The 20,905-nt window shown below is 46.6% G+C and overlaps 1 protein-coding gene across 2 annotated transcripts in view; it reads left to right on the plus strand.

Annotated features, from left to right (window-relative positions):
• The window catches only part of SVEP1 (sushi, von Willebrand factor type A, EGF and pentraxin domain containing 1), a 1,018,759-nt gene that overhangs the window by 910,224 nt on the left and 87,630 nt on the right, over window positions 1-20,905 (plus strand). For both annotated transcript variants that reach the window (XM_086962106.1, XM_086962105.1), the window contains 2 exons: window positions 18,675-18,848; window positions 20,210-20,383. In XM_086962106.1, the coding sequence (XP_086818232.1) occupies window positions 18,675-18,848; window positions 20,210-20,383 (348 nt within the window). The remainder of the gene's footprint in view (window positions 1-18,674; window positions 18,849-20,209; window positions 20,384-20,905) is intronic.

Here is a 20,905-nt window from a genome sequence, read left to right on the forward strand (position 1 = left end):
AGGTCTCATTCGTAGAGGTTTATACTGATTTAATAATCACAGTGAAAGAGGTCTTGAAGCCTGGGGCAGTACGGAGGGTCTTGTGGGAAGCATAATAGCCATGGTAGAGAAGATGAGTTAACTGCAGGAATACACAATCCTTTGCATCTGCTACCCTATCTTTTAGAAATGTCAAAGCTTCAGGTAACTTTAACTGGGGACTTGGAGAGTTTAAAATAGTTGAGTGAACTGTAGAAAGTACATTATACGATGTACCAGCTCTATCTGTGATAGAGAACAAAACAAAAGTGGGGGGTCTCTAAAAGGGCATGACCTATGTAATTAAGGGTGTGGCTTTAACATGTAAACAATTTCTTTAGAAATTCCCATATTGTACTCCTAAACTGGTAATTTGGTGCCTCTGTGAGTTTTCTGTTATTACTTCCAGATATATAACACAACAACTGACATACATCTCTGCCCCAGATATGGAGCACTATGCATAACGTTGTTTCTGTTTTTTACAGCTTACATTCTCCTTTTGCTTGCTAACTCAGAAAGCCATCTCCCTCAATACTCCCAAATCCCGCATGAAAAATGTACCTTAGCTTACTCCAGCTTGATTTTTCTCCTTTCTTCAGTGACCCTCTTCTTACCTTTCATTATCTGTATAATTTCTATTTCTGAGAATAGTCTCAAAGTCTCATGCCTGAATTCCTTCTTATTGAAAATTCTGCATTATAGATCACAACTTCTACTCTTTAAAATCCTATCTCTGTAATCTAACATTGCCTAACCTCTACCAGCATATCTATCACACGAACCAGTTACCTGAAACCACATAACCCACACTAATGATTACACATACCTGGTATTAATGTATCACAAAGTAACTGGAGAAAATGCATACAATTCTTCTTGCGAGCACACAATTATTTACAAAAACCAACAATAACCACTAGATTAACCACTAACCTTTGGTTTTGAAGTTATATCCTACTCGCCTTAAAGCACTTTAATGCCTCCTATGGGGTAGTAAACACTATATAAATCTGAATACAACTACAATTATAAAAACCTCTGTGCATGGTACTCTCACATAACAACACACAACTAAATTTACTTTTAAGCACTAAATAAGTAAAAAGAAAACTGAACAAGTGTGAGTCACGGGGAAATCTGTGAGGAACACACAGTATATTGACCACATTCCCTAGGTACGACACTACCACAAGTACACAGTGCTCCACCCACAACTGCCACTTTGATGAGCAGTACATTAGGTGAGCCTGAGACTATGGGAACATTGAGAGGGAAAGGGGTGCTCCAAACATGCTCATCAACAACTGCTAGGATATGAACCTACGGTCAATAAGGAGTTATGTGACCATATAGAGAAACAAGACTGAAGGCCGAGTTCCTTAACAAAGGTAATGGAATTCTGAGGTCACTTGAAATATCCTTATAACGTATGGAAGAAGGTGCTGTAGTCCGTATAATACATGGTCACAACATCACCCTTCTCACAAACCCCTAAAATCTTTGGTGTGTTGTTAATTCTATGAAAGAGAGAGGATGTTTGCAGATCTACAGAATAAAAGTAGGATCTTTAGTGCAAATTTAAATACACCAAAATGCAGTTAGTAATTTGTTGCAGAAGATTTAATATAAGGGAGATTGAAAAATGCTGCTGCTCAGAATATGTAGAAACTTGAAAATGCTGCTGCTCAGAATATGTAGAAACTTGAAGAGAGATTCTGTCTTACTTCTAATGATCTATAGCGCACAAAATATAAGCACGTTGCAATGGATATCTTCTTTCTGATAATTACTGAGCATTTCAGAAAATATTTTAGAAGAAGGTAAAGCCAGTTTTTTGATTTTCCATGTTTAAATTGCAGCTGTTATTGTGCACCATTATCTGCATTTCACCTTGGCTGCTGGCTGTGGCAGCAGGCATTATGATATCACAATTCAATTATAATGAGTATTTACAGTTGAGCAGGTACACCGTTTTTTTATTAGGTGACTAGCGGCATCACTACTCTACTGAAATAAGGAAACAGGCTTTATAAGGGAGTGCATGCTGCCAGGTATTAGAAATGAAAGACCCACAATTAATGGGTGGAATTCAGAACAAATACAATGTCCTTGCCTACCCCTTTCCTTTGCAATTTGGGAAGAGTCTCAATGTTAACACAGAAGAACTAGAACAGCAACAAAAGTGTATAGTCCATATGACACAAGATGGTAATAATCCATGTGTCCTTTGACAATTTCATCCTGGTACAATATATAATCTAAATACCTTCTGCATGAAATACTCATTTCTAATACATGCAAAAAGAAGAATTGTTGGACAGAATGTGGAACAATGTCACACATTCACCCCATTAGGGATCTGGGCCTAAATCCATTGTTTTTGCTCACTATGCCATTCCAGTTTGAACCCAGCCATTTGCAAAATAGGTCTTGAGCCTGTGCCCAATGGGAACAGTCCAACCCACAACTGCCAGGCCAGGTCTTTCCTGAATTGAAAACAAGCATCCTAGGACCGGTGTTGGTGTTTCACCCCTCATTAGCCAGGATAGCTTGACTCCTGTGGCTTGCAGAGCACACGGACCCACGTTTTGGCATTTCCGTCCCACTTGGGGTGACAAATGTAAAAAGAAGAATTGATGGACAGAATGCAGAACAATGTCAATCAATAAATAACCTTATTCGATTTGAAAACAAATCATAAAAGCATATATAAAACCAAACATACAGAAAATATCACTCTCTGATACAATTCAATACGTTAGAGCAGGCATTGGGAGGTTGTCACATGATTACTACAGCCCTGTTAGATCAGACTTTGCGTGCCAATAACCCAGGAACCCTTCCTCTCTTCATTAGTCGCCCCTAGTTTTCCTTAATTTAACAGCGACTCTCAAGAAATTAGCCACACAAAATAGGGTATGTACATCAGAAGAAAGCTTTAAAAACAACAAGGCTACCGCCTGTCTAAACCCAGCTCGATTTGATAAATCCTTTAAAAGATTTTTCCTGGGAAAAGCATAGTACGGGCAGAGAATAACCAGGTGAAGGGTATCCTGTGGAGACCTGTTGTCGCAGCCACATGGCCCTCTCTCTTCGATATATATATATATTTTTTTTAATTAACTTTTATTGAGAAAACGCAAAATTGAAGCACATTTCGCATCTTAAGACATTTACATAAAAGAATCATAATAAAGCTGCCTGATATAACAAAACAATACAGAAATTCAAGGGCACAAATGAAAACCTGCTCTCTGACACTTATACAATACGGAAAGGAAAAACTCGAAATCAGATCTACACATATTCATAAAACAATCCTGATCAATTTGGGTCATTATGCACTATTCGCGACCTTTCCATGGCCATGTCTGTTGTGGGAGAACTGCAGATTTCCCCCCTATATATATTCCATTTACCCCATTTCTTATCCCACTTCTTAGGGCAACCTCTAAGTTTGCAAACCGTTTTTTCAATGACCATAGCCCTATCCATTTCTGCAGACCACCCCACCACCAGTGGACGATCAGGGGAACCCCATTTCATTGCAATGGATCTTTTAATGAGGACACAGCCGAGGGCCAGCCACTGGTGTTCTAACTCTGTTAGATCTGTCGCCTCCCATACGTTAAGGATCCCACCCGAGGGGTCAGTGGGATCTGCTTACCTAGTGCCTCCTCCATTTTCTTGAAGGCCTTAGTCCATAAGAGCTGAACCACAGGGCATTCCCACAGGGTATGGTAGAAGGTACCCGTTAGTCCGCAACCCTGTATGCATAAGTCATTCGGGCGCCTTCCGAGTCTTGCCAGTAAGGGGCCGGACATGTATGCCCTATGAAGGATTTTAAGTTGTATCAGGCGGAGACGGTGACTTATAGCTGACTCTCGGGGAGACATCAGCGCCGTACGACAATCCTCTTCTTCCAGAGGTTCCACATCTCCCTCCCACTTTTAACGCAGGGGGCCTGGAAAGAGTCAGGTAAGTTATTACAGATCTTGCGGTACGTGCAGGAAATAGCCTTTGCCAAAACGGGTTTAGAGAGTAACTTGTCTTCAAGGGGTGAGGCCTCGGGGAGGGAAGGGAGGTCGGGCACTGCTGTCTGAATGGCGTGTGTGATCTGAAGATATCGAAAAGCCTCCCCTGATTAAGAGTGTGTTTCTCCTGAAGCTCCGAAAAGGAGAGAAACCTTCCTTTGTATACCATGTCCCCTAGGATGGATATGCCAATGGTGTCCCATTTGTCAAATACCAGGTGGAAACACAGGAAACCAAGGGCTTGAGAGGACCAGAGGGGAGTGGCTTTGGTAAATCTGTCGGACCACCCCAGACACTTTGTGGCTCGGTGCCACAGGGCTGTAATTTGACACATCGGTCCGATATAGCGGTTATGAACTGGTTTACTATACAGGGCCCCCAGATAGCCTTTACGTCCTGTTTGATATCTCTCCAGACAAAAAGCCGGGTTTGTAGGTGGGCCGTGAACCCAGGAATTGACCGCCACCAGTTAGGAAGCTTAATAATACAAATGCATATCAGGTAAGGCTTTGCCGCCATCGTACCAGCCCTTGGTGAGTTTACGGAGAGCAATGCGGGAAGCCCTTCCGTCCCACAATAACAGGCGATTTCTCCCTCCAGCGTGTTAAAAAATGACTCAATAGGAAAGGTGCATTTCTGAAATACGTATAAAAAACGTGGGAGGGCCAACATTTTGAACAGGGCGGCCCTACCGGGGAAAGACAACGGCAGTGACCTCCAGTGGGCAGTGTCATCGTGGAGCCTTTGCAGTGGACCTTTTAGGTTATGCTCATAAAACAATTTTGGGTCTGGAGTAACGAAGATCCCGAGGTATTTAAAACCATCCATTGCCAATGGGATAGAATAACCTCGTGGTAGTACGGGCGGGGGCCCATGCAACAGAAACAGAACCGATTTTAACCAGTTTATGGAAAAGCCGGAATATTTCCTAAAATTTGTGACAACGTGGAATAAGTTCTTAATGGAGGATGACAGGGACGTTATGTATACCAAGATGTCATCGGCATACAAGGAGATTTTGTCTGTAGTGTCGTCCTTCCATTTAAGGCCTCGTATGGAGACATTAGTTCGGACATAGTGGGCTAACGGTTGCAGGGTGAGGGCAAACAACAGTGGCGACAGGGGGCATCCCTGCCTAGTACCTCTGTGCAGTGGAAAATGTCTGGAGGTATGGTTATTGACTCACACCTGTCCCAATAGGTCGGTGTATAGCCATTTGACCCACAGTATACATTTGGGGCCAAAACCAAATCGCTCTAAAACTGCCAAGAGGTACAACCACTCGATCGAATCAAATGCCATTGTGGCGTCAAGGGAAAGGATAGCGGCCTCTTCCTGTATATGTGGCATTCTACCCAGCATGTCATTAAATCCTCGGAGGTTTAGGGCCGTATTACGATCAGGGAGAAACCCCGACTGGTCGGCATGCATTAGTGATGGGAGGACTGTGAGGAGTCTGGTAGCTAGGAGTTTAGCTAGGACCTTAGACTCCGAGCTTATCAACGAAATTGGCCTATACGAGCCACAGTCCGTAGCTGATTTATTCGGCTTGGGAAGAACTACGATGGAGGCCAGTCTTTGGTCTTGTGGTAAAATGCCTTTCTCCTGGCTTTCCTCAAACATTTGTTTCAGGTGTGGGGTTATATCTAGGGCTGTGGCCTTCAAAAACTCAATGGGAATGCCATTGGGGCCCATGGCTTTGCCAGATTTAATTGCGAATATGGCGTTCTGGACTTCATCAATTGTGAGTTCAGCGTCAAGTACCTCTCTCTCCTCTACCGAAATGGTTGGCAGGTGCATCTCTTCAAGGAGTAGCCGAGATTCCTCGGCAGTATAGTGCGCCTTGGCCGTATAGACCTGCTCTATGTGATCGTCAAATGCTTCGGCCACCTCTTGGGGGTCTGTGACTCGGGAACCATCTGACCGAAGAAGCAGGGGGACCCATCGAGATCCTTGATCTCTACGTTCCACCATGCCAACATTTTGCCAGCTCTATCTCCTAATTCATAGATCCTGTGGCATGTGTGAAGGAGCCGAGCCTTTGACAACTCCGAAGCCAGTGACCTAAACTCCTGCTGTTTTGTCGGGAGTAGTTGGGCTGCTTCTTCCGAGGGATCTACATTGTGAGCAGATTCAAGGTGTATCAGGTCAGTTTCGGCCTGCCTCACCTGGTCATTATATTTACGCACATAGCCAATTTTGAGTGACAAGGCCCTGCCCTTGAGAACTGCTTTAAAGTCCTCCCATATCAAAATAGCTGAGGATACTGAGCCCACGTTCTCTGAAAAGTAGAGTTCTGCCTGCTCAATGAGGTCATCTTTAATATCTGGAACTTTCAGAATCCACAGGCTGATAACAATCGGTCCACGGGAAAGTGGATGGTGATAAGTAAGGTCAATAGTACTGAGGGGAGAATGATCCGATATTCCGCGGGGAAGTCCCTTTATGTTCCGAAGATATCCCACATCTGTCACCGGGCTGAGAAAATAGTCAATTCGGGACATATTTTTATGTGCATTCGAGTAGTGAGTGTAGTGGGGAGTGGCTGGGTGTTGCAGTCGTCAAAGATCCTCAAGTCCTATCCCTTGTGTGAAGTCTGATAAGTCTAAACTCAGCTTGTGGGAATGCCTCTGTGGGTGTCTGCCTATTTGATCATTCATGGTGAGGTTAAAGTCACTCCCTATTACCTGGGGAAGGTCTAAAATAATTTTGCCTAGGACTCGCAGTGCCTCACTACCCAATACCGGCGGGAGGTAAACGGAAATTACATTCAAGGTTCTGCCTTCCCAGATCGCCTCAAGGACGGCGAAATTCCCCAGCCGGTCAGCCCATGTGTTTGTGAGCGAAAGCGTCAGAGTTTTCTTAACAAGGATCCCTGTCCCACGGGAACCAGAGGTAAAACCTGTATGTACCAGTAATTTATAACGCCCCACTGAAGTGCCCGACAACAGTTACCCACTAAGTGCATCTCTTGTAAGAGGACTAGATCTGGAGCATGCCGCCTAGTAAATTGGAGTACCACTCCTCTTTTTATTTTATTACCCAGACCGTTGACATTCCACGTCATTATTGTCAACTTGTGATTAAGGAGGTCTGGCATAGTGAAAGTGAGGGTAAAAGCGGAGCGGAGAAGTGAGTTGCTTCATATTCCACCCCTACGAGCCATGCCAGGATCAACTTGTGGCAGTAATTCCTTGACCAAGAAATTTCGATACTACAGTGTGCTTCCTTCTCAAACAAAAAACCAACAGTTAAACAAACCCATAGTAGCTGTCGCCCTCCCAACCATTGCAGGGGTACCTGGTGAGCCGTTGATGCCTCTCGCCTGGGACCAACATTATCCTATTAATAGATAAGATTCATAACAAAACCATAACCCAGTGCACATCCACGTTTTACGAAGAACACTGTTCAGTCAGTCACTGCATCCCGGTCTGGGCCGAAGGAAGAGCTCGCAGAGAGAGGAAATATGTGCCAAAAGGCAGTCTGCTGCCCACAACGAGAACGACACCAAGAGCTTCAATTTGGACATACAACTTCTCGACATTATTGCAGGTTAATTCTGGAGCGGAGGAAAGATCTCATTGCTCGTCGTTGTTGGTAGCAGTGAATAGTTCCTGGCTTTCCGGCGGAATGTCGTGATTTGGATGATCATCTAAAGTACCAGGATCCTTCGGAGACCTTCCCACCTGGCGCCAGCCCTCCAGCTAGTCCCAGACTTCACTCGGAGATAGGAAAAACCAGGCCTTACCGTCCGACTCTACACGCAGCTTTGCAGGAAAGAGCATAGAATATTTTATGTGTTTGTCTCGCATGGCCTTTTTAACTTCCAGAAAACTGCGTTGCCGTGCCTGCACCTTCATTGTAAAGTCTGTGAAAATCGTGATGCGGACATTCTCCAAGTGTAGAGGCGGCCCCGATAGAGCCGTTTGGAGGATGGTATCTCGATCCCGAAAATTGAAGACCCTCGCGATGATGGGGCGGGGGGTGGGCCCGGCTTCGGTTTCCCTCCCGGGATTCTGTGTGCCTGCTCAATTGAGAAGTAGCTGGAGAGATGTTTTGGCTGGAGGTGTTTCATGACCAAGTCCTCAACAAAAAGATCTGCTGCCTGATCCTCCATCCGCTCCGGAACCCCTAAAATACGGATGTTGTTCCGTCTCGCCCGCCCTTCATAGTCATCCAGAAGGTCACCCATTTGCCGCCGTTGTTTCTGGAATTGGGCCACCTGTTGCTGGAGAGTGGAAGTATCGTCCGTGAGGGCTGCGGTTTTGCTCTCTACATCTTTAACCTTGGTATCCATTTTACGGAGGTCTGCCCTTAGTAGGGTAACCTCTATGTTTACCGAATCAATACGGGTTTCGAGGGAGGACCGGACCACAACGATCGCCTCCATAACGTCTTCCAGGGTAAGAGACTTCGCTGCTGGCGATGGGGACGTAGGTTTTGGGTCCCCAGCCGAGGTTGTGTCTTTGTTCTCCCCCTGGAACCCCATGAGAGTTTGTTGATCTGCCTCTGGATAGACGGCCTGGTCCCCTTATTTGATGCCATCTGGAACCGCAGCACCTGTTCCTAGGATCGGCAGGCGCAAACATGAGGGCTATCTGGCAGTGGAGGGAACTCTCCCTAATTCAGGCAAGGTCCGCCTTTCACTTAGCCTGCCAGCTAGACGACTGTGAGGAGTCCACAATGAAGAACTGTCCAATCTCTGGGCCCTCTTTTCAGAACCCGCCGTGAGGCAAAAGGCCGTGCTACCTACCAATCTAGCCGCTGCTGCATTCGCACTACTCGAGTTCCTCGAAATGGGCACCCGCCTGGGGATATTCACCAGTCCTCAATCCAGGGGAGGCAAGGGGCTCCAACTTCCCCCGGGCTCTCACAGTTTTGGGCTCGGTATTTCAAGGCCTAGGCTCTCCGATGCGTAGAAATATGGAGTGCCGCGGGTGGACTGGGCTGCCCAAGCCACCGAGGGTCCAGTCCATTATGCACTCTCGCCACTGGGGTACTACCGCTGCAAGGGGGGGGGGGGGGGGGGGGGCAAACATGCCGGGTCACCACGGGGGCCGCTTTGGGTATAGACCCGCAAATCTTACCCTTAGGATGCAGGGCCCAGCTGAGGCTCGCCGCGCCGTGGTTTGGAACGTCGCGGGCCCCAAGCGTCGAATCCTGTAGTCTGGGGATATATGTTGAAAGTGCCAAATCCGGATGTCTGCCGCTACCTCCCCCAAGTAGCGGTGCTGCAGTTTCCAGGTAGCACCACGAGTCCCCAGGTGTGTTGGAGGTCTCTCGGGGATCAGGGAGGGAGAAGGCGGAAGGATCCGGTCGCTGGGCCTCCGGAGTGTCTAGGCCCAGAAGCCGGGGTGTCTCGTAGGTGCCGCCCCAAAGTTCGCGCGGCGTGCAGAGACTTCCCCGATGTGCCTTTCCAGGGTCTCTGGGCGACGTGATGTCTCTCTCTCTCAACTGCGGAGGGTGTCCGGTCAGCTCCGATTGATGCTGGAGGAGTAGGCTTCACTCCTGCGAGGCCGCTCCCTTCTCAGGCGCCAGAGGTGAGCTCATCTCCGAGCCGGAGCTCCGTGTCGGTCGCCATCTTGAAGGAGCTGGGGACCGCACTTTACCGAGCTCGCTCCTCCTCACGGCGTCTCCCACCAGGCCAGCTTCGATTCCTGGATGTGCACTGAGGGTTTACATTGGGGACCTCCCGATTGTAGGGGAGTCCCCCGCCGGCAAACGGATGTTAGAGACGGATATTCAGGCGAGGGCTGGGAGCCGCTCTAACAGGCGACTATTCCCTCCGGCTGCTGGCCACGCCCCCCCCTCTTCGATATTTGTAACAAAACCTGCTGGTACCGCTAGTAATTGATGGAAAAAATCTAACCTAAAACAGGTAATTAAAAATGTATTGTGTGGGTTTGTCATTAACTTTAAATAAGGTTTAATTCCCAGGGTTGTCTTTACTAGTGTATGGGCTCTCCCTGTAGGTTTAGCAAGTTCAATAGCCTCTCGATTTACCATGGCAAACCTTAGATGTAGGGCTTTAATCTCAACCCTGTCCTTTGATCTAATTGATTCTGGTGTATTGAACAAGTCTGCCCGGCCTAACTTGATGTAAGACTCCTTTACATATTTTATAAAGGGAATTCCCATTGAATGGTTTAAGGATAAACTATCCTGGAGTACCATCCTTGTGAAGCCTGCCTCTATGTTTGTCCAGCAGTTGAGCCAACATAAGAGGGGCTTGACTGCTATCTGGTAATATATATATTTAACGTCCAATTCTCATGGACAGAAAATACCAGGATACTTTGAAGGACCTTCAGTAAACCCCTTAAATAATTATTTTTTTCTCTTTGTAAGTCATTAGTCGTAATAAAACCCCAGACCTAGCTTCCATATAACACCTTGGCACAGCAGATTGAATTGTAGATCTTAAGAATCATATCCGGAGTCCAACATCCTAACCTGTATGCAAAGTTTGTTATAGAGCCTGTAGACTTTTTCAAGGCCAAGCACTTCTCCTTTAATAAATGTTTGAAATTCAAGTTGCCATCTGATAGCATTCCCAGGTATACGAAGACTGGAACTTTGCCCAAAACGTGTGAACCTATGACATATTATATGCGTTTTTTGCCTTTTTCCCCATCTCCATAGCATATGATTTTGTTCGGTTAGGAGACATATCCAAATTTTCCATAAACTCAACAAAACCATCAATTAAAATCTGTAGACCATGTGGGGTTAGAGCAAGGAGCACCGCATAATCTGCGTAAAGCAGAACCGGGAGCACTTTTTACCCTATTCTGGGTGAGTCTGCCCTGATTTCATGTAGTGACTTATCTACGCCATTAATATATAAGGTGAACAAAAACGGCGCTAGTATAGAGCCTTGTCTTACCCCACTCGAGCAATTAAATTACTCCGTCACCTTCCCCTCCTGTGTATATCGTACTGCTGCTGTTGCATTACTATGGAGCACTTGCAGGATATTTATTAATCCCAGGTCTACCCCAAGCTCACCTAATATTACCCACAGCTTACTACGATTCACACGGTCGAACGCAGCTGTGAGGTCCATAACGGCTGAGTATAGTGCCCCCTCCTTAGCTAGTGTATATCTGGCAGTAATGAGGTATAGGTTAAGGCATTGATCTATGGTAGATTTGCCCGGACGAAACCCTTTTTGTTTTTTGCTTACCATGCCATTCAATTTTGAACCCAGCCATATGCAAATCAGCCTTGACCCTGTGCACAATGAGAACAGTCCAGCCCAAACTGCCAGGCCAGGTCCTCCCTGAACTGGAAACAAGCATTCTATGACCGCTTTCGGGGTTTCACCCCTCATCAGCCAGAATAACTTGACTCCAGTGGCATGGAGAGCTTGGGACCCATGTCTGGGCATACCCTCCCACTCGGGGTAACAAATGCAAAAAGAAGAATTGATGGACAGAATGCAGAACAATATCATACATTCACACCAGCACAGTGATCTGGGCCTAAATCCATTGTTTTTTGCTCTCCATGCCATTCAACTTTGAACAAAGCCATATGCAAATCAGTCCTGACCCCGTGCCCAGTCGGAACAGTCCAGCCCGAACTGCCAGGCCAGGTCCTCCCTGAACTGAAAACAAGCTTCCTAGGACCAGTTTAGGGATTTCAGCCCTCATCACTCAGGATAGCTTGACTCCAGTGGCATGGAAAGCAAGGGACCCACGTCTGGGCATACCCGTCCCCCTCGGGGTGACAAATGCAAAAAGAAGTGATGGACAGAATGCAGAACAATGTCATACATTCACCCCAGTACAGATATCTGGGCCTAACCCCATAGTTTTTTGTTCACCATGCCATGCTTGTTATTGGTGAGTGCATGATTACGATGCCTCTTCACTGAAACTGTCCTTTTATTTCCTTTTACTTTGCCGCATGATTAATATGTTGTGCTGTCATTTTGTAGCTGCTAATTTTTTTTAAATTACCTGACTGCCTCATTTCTATTAACTTCGTCACATGACTAATATGTTTTGCTGTTACCTTGTTGGTGCTAATTTTTAAAAACTCACCCGATCTTAATCTCCGCTCGCATTTGCTCATTTGCACACTTTCAGACGGCCCGACCTGTTAGAGGTCCGCCGCTCTCGCACTTTCTTAGCTTGCCAAGCGCCCCGGTCCACCACAGGTTTTCCCGTTTGCTGTGGAGGGTGCCGGCAGACATTTACAGCCCCTGCCCTCATTGGCTTTTCGAGGGTCACACGCTGCGTTCCACACGGCGACGCCTTATTTAGGCTCCATGCTCCCTTCCGCGCCCAGCGGGCGCACACAGCGGGCGCGCGCCGAAGTCGCGCCTAAGTCCAGCCCGTCTGCGCCCATCATGTTTGCCCCCAAGGATGTGCTCTCTATTCTACCCAGGAACTATTGGCACTGAAGCCCCCCAGATTGTCCTGTCACCACTCCTCTCAACTCGAGGCGTTTCTTGGTGAGTTTAGTTGTAGTTGTATGATTAGCCATTGCTGTCCCATAACGTCGAACCCTTCACAGATACAGCCCACCGCTGGGACGCCAAAATTTCCTTCTTTGGTTATTGAGGAGGGTTTCCTTATTAATGTAAGATCTTTAATCAAAAACAACATCGCCTTTAAAGACTTTGTTTCCGCTAGGAGACCCTCTTGGGTCGTCATCACGGAAACCTGGGCGTCAGAATCCTCAGGTCCCGAACTCGTTGATGCTATCCCCAAGGACTATGCTCTATCTTGGATGGACAGAATTGGGCGAAGAGGAGGAGGTTTGGGGATTTTATATAGGAACTCCTTCACTTGTCGTACCGAACATCTTTCCACCCCTACGGACTCCTTTCAGGCTATGTATTTCTCTCTTAACTCATCCCCTACAGTTTCCTTCTCTAGCCCCCTGTTGTACAGCCCCCCTAGCCCTAGGTCTGTCTTTAGCCATGATCTGCTAAAGATCTTAGAATCCTTTGTCGACAGACCCAATATTACCTTGCTAGGTGATTTTAACTATTAACTTGAAAATATGAACTCCAGCGATACTTCCTTTTTGGTGGAATCCTTAGCCTCGTGTGGCCTGATGCAACTTGTGGATAGCCCCACCCATTCAGCCGGCCACACGTTGGACAGAGTTTTTTCCAATGATTCTAGATCAAGAATAGGCCCTTCCATCCCTCTTGCGTGGTCAGACCATGTGGCTGTTCCGCTAGAGTTAAAATCCTTCTCTTCTCTCCCCTCCACCTCCGAAATTAGGAAATGGGAACTAAGAAGGAACTATAGGGAGGTTAATAATGCAACACTTGCCTCTTTTCTGTCCAGCTTGAGGCCCCTCATCTCGGGGGATACTGCCCTCGAACTTTCCAACTCCATCTCGAGAGCAGTGGATATTCTGGCTCCTGCTGAACATCACTACTCGGCCAGAAAGAGACCTTCCGCACCCTGGTTCTCTGACTCGCTCAGGCTGTTAAGGCAAGGTTGCGAAAAACAGGAGAGACGCTGGCGGGTCCACCTTGACCCCAAGGAGAGAGAAGCGCACAAATGCCTCCTTATAGAATACAAATTGGCTATAATTGAGGAAAAGAAGGCTCATTTTGTTAGCCTGGCGTCCTCGCTAGACTCCCCCCGAAACCTGTTCAAGATCATTGACACCCTCTCTAACCCTCAGACACCGGACCCCATAGTGGGATCTCAGGAGTTGTGTGATAAGATCTTCACTTTCTTCCATACTTAAATAGCAGATATTTATAAGTCTCTTGAATCCCTCAACTTTGACTCAGGGGTCTCCTACCCTCCTACCTCTTTCCCGCCTGAGTGTCGGGCGAGTGAACCCCGCCCCAGCCTCTTTAACTTTCCCCCCTTACCCCTGAATCGCTTACCCTGCTCCTTGATAAAATGAAATCTGGTTCCCCTCTGGATCCCTGCCCTCCTAATATCCTCAAGGAGTGCAGGGAGGTGGTCATCTTTCCCGTTTTAGAGGTGTTGAACCTAGTGATTATAAAAGGAAAATTTCCCCTCTTGTGGAAAATGGCGGTTGTGAAACCCCTCCTGAAAAAGGCCACTCTGGACCCTGTGGTGTTGAAGAACTTCCGCCCAATTTCATTGTTACCCGCCCCAGCTAAAATTCTTGAGTCCCACCTTAACCATCATTTAAGCGCCTTCCTGGATGACGCTAGTTTGTTGGACTCTTCTCAACATGGTTATCAGAGAGCCCATAGCACAGAGTCCACCCTCACGGTGGTCATTAACAACATCCGATCGAAGGTCGACATGGGCCAGACTACCCTTCTGGTCCTGCTCGACCTCACGGCGGCATTCAACACCCTGTTTCCTTCTGTCTTGATTGCCCGCCTTCGGGAGATTGGAGTTGGCGGCTCAGCCTTGAACCTCCTGACCTCTTTCCTTAGCTAAAGAGAACAGAGGGTAAAGCTGGGCGAATTCCTCTCTCCCTCTAAACCTGTGCAGTGTGGGATTCCGCAGGGATCTTCCCTGAGCCCTACACTTTTTAACATCTATGTGGCCCCACTTGCCAGGTTAGTACGATCCTTTGGCCTAGAGGTGTTGTCATATGCTGACGACACCCAAATCATGGTTGCCCTCTCTCAATCGGTCAGCCTCTCCACTTCTTACTTCAGGAACTGCATGGAAGCAGTCTCCTTATGGATGATCCAGAACTTCCTGAAGTTAAACGGAGAGAAGACAGAGGTCCTGATCTTCGGGGGTAACCAGGATATCTGGTCTAGTGACTGGTGGCCGCCGTCCCTTGGGGCGTGTCCTCTTCCTTCTCAATTTTCCATGAATCTGGGTGTACTGATCGATTCCATGCTCTCCTTTGACCGCCAGGTCAGCAGGACTGTTTCCACCTGCTGTGGGATCATCAGGGTTTTGAGAAAGATTGCACACTTCCTCTCCCCCGAAGCTTGGAAACAGGTCACTGTGGCTCTTGTCTCCTCGAGATTAGACTACTGTAATGCGCTTTATTCAGGTATCAATAAGAGCCTTCTTCAGCTCTTACAGATAGTGCAAAATGTGGCGGCCAGGCTGGTTCTTAACCTCCCTAGACTTTCTTCAGCTTCCGTAGCTAGGAAGAGCCTGCACTGGTTGCCCATACAGTCCGGGATCTCGTTTAAGATCCTTTGTCTTGCCCATGGGGCCTTATATGGCTCAGGCTCGGAGGGCATTAGGGACCTTCTACACCCTTACTCTCCCTGTAGAGCCCTCCGCTCTTCCAATAAAAACCTTCTGTCAGTTCCTCGGTTTTTTAAAGTAAGGTGGGGAGGGAGAGCCTTCTCCTCCCTGGATCCTAGGCTGTGGAACTCTCTCCCCCCTGAACTGGCAGGACAATCCTCCATCACACTCTTCCGAAAAGCTCTGAAAACACCCCTTTTTGTAGAGGCTTATCTGTAGTCTGGCACTAGAACATTCACAAGCTGTATGATCTTTAGGCGCCTTGATGCCCTTGGGCTAAGTTGCGTGGTATAAGACTCAATTCGTTCATTCATTGACCCTGTGTCCAATGTGAACAGTCCAGCTGGAACTGCCAGGCCAAGTCCTCCCTGAACTGGAAACACGCATCCTAGGATCCTCATCAGCCAGGATAGCTTGACTCCATGAGGCACAGGGTCTGATTTGCATATGGCCCGGTGTAAACTTGGGTAGCATGGTGAACAAAGGAATGATAGATTTAACCCAGATCTCTTGACTGTGGGTGAATGTTTTGATTTTTTCTGCATCTCGTCTATTAATTCTGCGTCTTTTGCTTCCTCACCCTTAGTGCGCCGGGTATGCCCAGGCTTGGGTCCCGGGCACACTGCGCCACTGAATTCAAGCTATCCTGGCTGATGAGGGGTAAAACCCCGAAACCAGTCCTAGGATGCTTGTTTTTCCTGTCAAGGGAGGACCTAGCTTGGCAGTTCGAACTGGACTGTTCCCTTTGGGCACAGGGTCAAAACTGATTTGCATATTGCTGGGTTCAAACTGGAATGGCAAGGGAAGCAAAAAAAATAGATTCTGTACTGGGATGAATGTATGACATTGTTTTGAATTCTGTCCATCAATTCTTCTTTTTGCATGTGTCACCCCGAGTGGGACGGCATGCCCAGACGTGGGTCCCGTTCTCTCCATGCCACTGGAGTCAAGCTATCCTGGCTGATGAGGGGTGAAACCCGGAACCGGTCCAAGGATGCATGTTTCCAGTTCAGGGAGGACCTGGCGTGGCAATTCGGGCTGGACTGTTCCCATTGGGCACAGGGTCAAGACTGATTTGCAAATGGCTGGGTTCAAACTGGGTAGGCACAGTGACCAAAAAACAATGGATTTAGGCCCAGATCTCTGTACTGGGGTGAATGTATGACATTGTTCAGCATTCTATCCAACAATTCTCCTTTTTGCATGTATTACAAATGAGCATTTCATGCTGAAGGTACTTAGATTATATATTGTGCCAGGATGAAATTGTCAAAGGACACTTGGATCATTACCATCTTGTGTCATATGGACTATACATTTTTGTTGCTGTCCTAGTTCTTCTGTGTTAACATTGAGACTCTTCCCAAGCTGGAAAGGAAAGGGGTAGGCAAGGACATTTCACAAGGACTTGCAATACATCATAGCGTGGCAGTATTGAAATCTCTGTCAGTTAAGCAGGTAGCAGAAGAAATAACAAAACCAGCATTTGTAGAGCTAATGAGTCTGTTATTTAGAATCTATTGGCTCTGTCAATGGTTTTATGCATGCGGCACAGCATTCCTGATGCTGTACTATATCGCTAAAGAACTAAAAAAATACATGTTTTGAAGCGGCCAGCCTGGTCAATTGTTAGGCAATCACACTATAGGGCCTATTAGAATGACGGGACCGCCCGCCATAAGGGCGGGGGTCCCGTGGGGGTATTAGGATGTACCCGCCACAGTGGCGGGCACATCCTTCATTTTTAGCATTGTGGTGGGCGGTGCTCTCAGCACCGCCCACCACAATGCTAAAAATGCAATAATGCATTTGCATAGACAAAGCGGCAGGCACCACACGGTGCCTGCCGCTTTGTTTATGCAAATGCAGGGGGGTACCACAGGTACCCCCCCGTGTGCAACCCCCACCTCTCCTTCACTCTGGGGGCCCGCAGGAAAGGCATCTAAACAAGCCCATCATAATATGGCTGACGGTGTCTATTAGACACCGCCACCATATTAAACCTTTTCTGCCGCGGTCTTCACGTCCGCCACGGCCCCCCCCCCCCCCACCATCCTAATATGGCGGGGGGAATGTAGGTGCAGATGGCGGGCCGATTGCCCCCGCCAGGCTGATGGGGGCAATCCGCCCGCCATCCTAATGGGCCCCTATATGTGCAAATGCACAATGACACACCCACTTCTTTTTCTTTTTAGTTACCGATCATAGTTGGAGCAGTAAATTTAAAAAAAATTGTAGAAGCACTTTTTTTTTTGCAAATGGCTGGTGCAAAGTGACAGGGGGGATGGGAGCAACATGAGGAGAGATGATGGTGGGTGAAAAGAACATAGATGGTGCGAATGGTGGTAGGTTTTAAAGTAAGTCGGAAACAACATAAAGGGGTGAAAACAACACAGGGGTTGTGGTGAATGGTGGAAGCAACATGTGGGATGATGGGCGGATGCTACACAGAAGCGCTCTGTGGCGGAAGCAAAACAATGGGCGTGGACTGGGGGAAGCAACACAGGGAGAGGTTGAGGGGTTCAAATGGACTAAAGACACCAAGGCGGAGGTGGAGGAGAGAAAGTACACTGGTGAGAAGGCAATGCTGGTGGAGTAACACACAGGTAAGAGAAAAGAAAATGTAGTACAACAGATGGAGTATCATCAAAATATACGAGAGAGACAGCTGGAAAACACATGTGCTCTTGCAGAGAACTTAACCAAAAAGAAAATAGTGGCTTCCGAAAAAACTTGCAGTGGAAAGACGTAGTAGACATATCATCTGTGCTCCAGGGCGGGACAAACAGAAGAAAAAGAAGAAAAGCACACAGTTAATAAATAAGGAGCAAGAAAATAAGAGTGACAATGAAGCACACTAATGGTAAGCAATATTTGGGCTGTAAGCCCACTATAAAAAAACGATATGTCTTGCAACAGACAATGCATGCTCTATTTAGGAGAGACCTTAGAAAGTGGCACAATGCAGAAGAGATATCAGTGAAAGCAAAACAAGGTTCATAGAATCACTATGTAAAACCCCTGCTGTATCCACCAGACTGCCCTGGCTAGGACATTCAGTAAGCGTGCAATGCTTTTTGACCACAGGAGTGGTTTGAAGACAGTGAAGTATCTTGCAAGCCACAATTAAAGGAGAAAAGCATCTTTGTGCAATACACAAAGATTTGACTTGTCACATCACTGAGCAAATGATGCATTCGCCAACCTTTCCTTATTTTTTCTATATCGACAAAAAGGCATACATTTTTTGCCAATAGAAAACAGGATTGGCAGAGGAAAAAAGCACAGCCTTACAACATAGCTCCTCGCCTCGAGGTAAAAAAAAAAAGACCTCTGTGCCTTTTAGCACTAAACAAAGGTTTATGTGGTAGTCAACAAGTCTTTTTTCCACAGCCTACAAAATGTTAAAATTTCTCTTTTGCACTTCTCCATTCTAATGTAGTTGTTACCTGCGGACCAATCCCAAATATCGACAACGCCTTCGCTGTTGCAACAGGCAATGTGTATAGAAGTAACGTGACCTTCAGTTGCTACTCCGGACATCACCTGGTTGGACCACAAAATGTCACATGCCTTGCCAGTGGTTTATGGAGTACCCCCATCCCATCCTGTGAAGGTAAATATAACCAGTGAAGTGCTCATCTTGGTCATTTCATAGCTTTAATAATTTAACCAACAGTGTGATGGAACTTTGTTGCTTTTCTGGGTAGACGTGAGAGACAGAAAAAAACCTTTCTGACTCAAAGAATTTAGGAGTGTGGAGCAAGATGTCCTGCTTTCAGAAGTGTACTGCTCTCTTCAATATGTTGAACACGTAAATGATGGATTCGGCCCAGATCGCTGTACTAGGGGTGAATGTTTGACATTGTTTCAGCTTTCTGTCAATCAATTACTATTTTGTATTTGTCACCCTGAGTGGGACATGTATGCCCAGACGTGGGTCCCTTGCTCATCCTGAAATCGGTCTCAGGATGCTTTTTTCCGGTCCAGGGAGGACCTGGCCTGGCAGTTCGGGCTTGCTGTTCCCATGGGAAGAAGGGTCAAGACTGATTTGCATGTGGCTGAGTCTGCACTGGAATGGTATGGTGTACAAAGAAACAATGGATTTGGGCCCAGATCTCTGTACTGGGATGAGTGTTCAACGTTGTTTCAGCATTCCTTCAATCATTACTAGATTTTCTGAGGCCTCAGAAAAGAAGAGCCACCAAATATATTATTGTTCTTCACTCTTCTGTAGAAACAAATGGAGTGTTCAAGCAAGAAGCAAATACATATTTTCCGTTCATCTCTTCAAGCTCTCACACACTTACTATTTCTCCTCCTCTCTATCTTCTCTCTCTCTCGCACTCTCTCTTTCTCTCTCTCCATTCCTGTCTTTTTCATTTCTCTCATTCCTCTTTCTCCCCCTCCCCTTCTCTCTCCCATTCCTATCTTTTCCTCTTTGTCTGTTTTTCTTTCCATCTCCCCTCGTCTCTTTCTTTCCCACTCCTTGGCTCTATTGTTTCTTTCTCTCCCCTACCATGCCCTCTTTCCTTATGTCTCTATTGTGTCCTCTCTCTCGCTCCTGCTGCTCCTCTGGTTCTCTCTCCCAACCCCTCTCTCGCTATCCTCTTTCTCTGTTTCTCTTTGTTTCTCCTGTCCTCTCTCATGTCTTTTCCCCCTACTACTTCCCTTCGTCTCTCCCTCGCTTCCATTTCTCTCTCTCTTGTCCTCTTTCTCCCTTCAGTCCCCTTCTCTCCAACTACGTTCACCTTTTCTTCCTGACTCTCTCTCACTCCCTACTACTCCCTTAGGCCAATGGTATTTTCTCCATGTGGTCTCTCCTTTCTAGTAACCCACCCTGCTCAACCCTCCAGTGAATCTAACTACAGTAGGCATTGCCACGTTTCACTTTGTGTTATGAATATACAGAAATGAAGGATTAGATTTATTTTTTTATGAGTACCCTATTGTTTAATTGTTATTTTATTTCATCAGATACTCTGTGTGAAGCTCCAGCAGCTCTGGCAAATGGGATGGTGGCCTATGACAACTTGAGCGCTGGAAGCATGGTGGAGTTCAGCTGCTATGATGGCTACAGCTTGGAAGGGGAAACTCATGCTGAATGCCTGGACAATGGATCATTGAGCAACCCCCTCCCTCGGTGCAGACGTGTGTATTTATTTTACCTCTAAACTTTAGCTTTGATAATAGCCTATTAGCTGTGCTTTGAATTGAGTTTCCTTATTTCATTGATAAAAATGCAGTAAGAAAGACCTGTAGTGCACACCAATGCATGAAACACGTGTTTGAGATATATATACATTTTATCCAATATTGAGTCACATGTTATCAAAGTGCTGTTTTTTGTGAATGGTTTGGACTGGGAACACACCATTACATAAACTCTCTAAAATATAGCTGTGTATAGAGACCTGCCAACCCTATTGTTGCCACAGCGTGAGTTGCACAGCATTTCCACCCAATGAGTAGCTGATATCATAGGGTGAAACACAAGGTCAGTTGGAAATCTATGTGTACATCTATCTGCCCCATTGATGTCCATTACAGGTTTTTCAATCTCCCTGGACATCGGCTGCAGCATCCGGAGGTTTTTGTCGTTTTCCTTTTTTGAAGTGGGAGAGTCCCACCCTCTCAAAGACTCCCTCCCCCTCTTCACATGGTGAAACTTTT

The sequence above is a fragment of the Lissotriton vulgaris genome, chromosome 3_1 (genome assembly GCF_964263255.1).
Source record: "Lissotriton vulgaris chromosome 3_1, aLisVul1.2, whole genome shotgun sequence".
In the NCBI taxonomy this organism is placed as follows: domain Eukaryota; kingdom Metazoa; phylum Chordata; class Amphibia; order Caudata; family Salamandridae; genus Lissotriton; species Lissotriton vulgaris.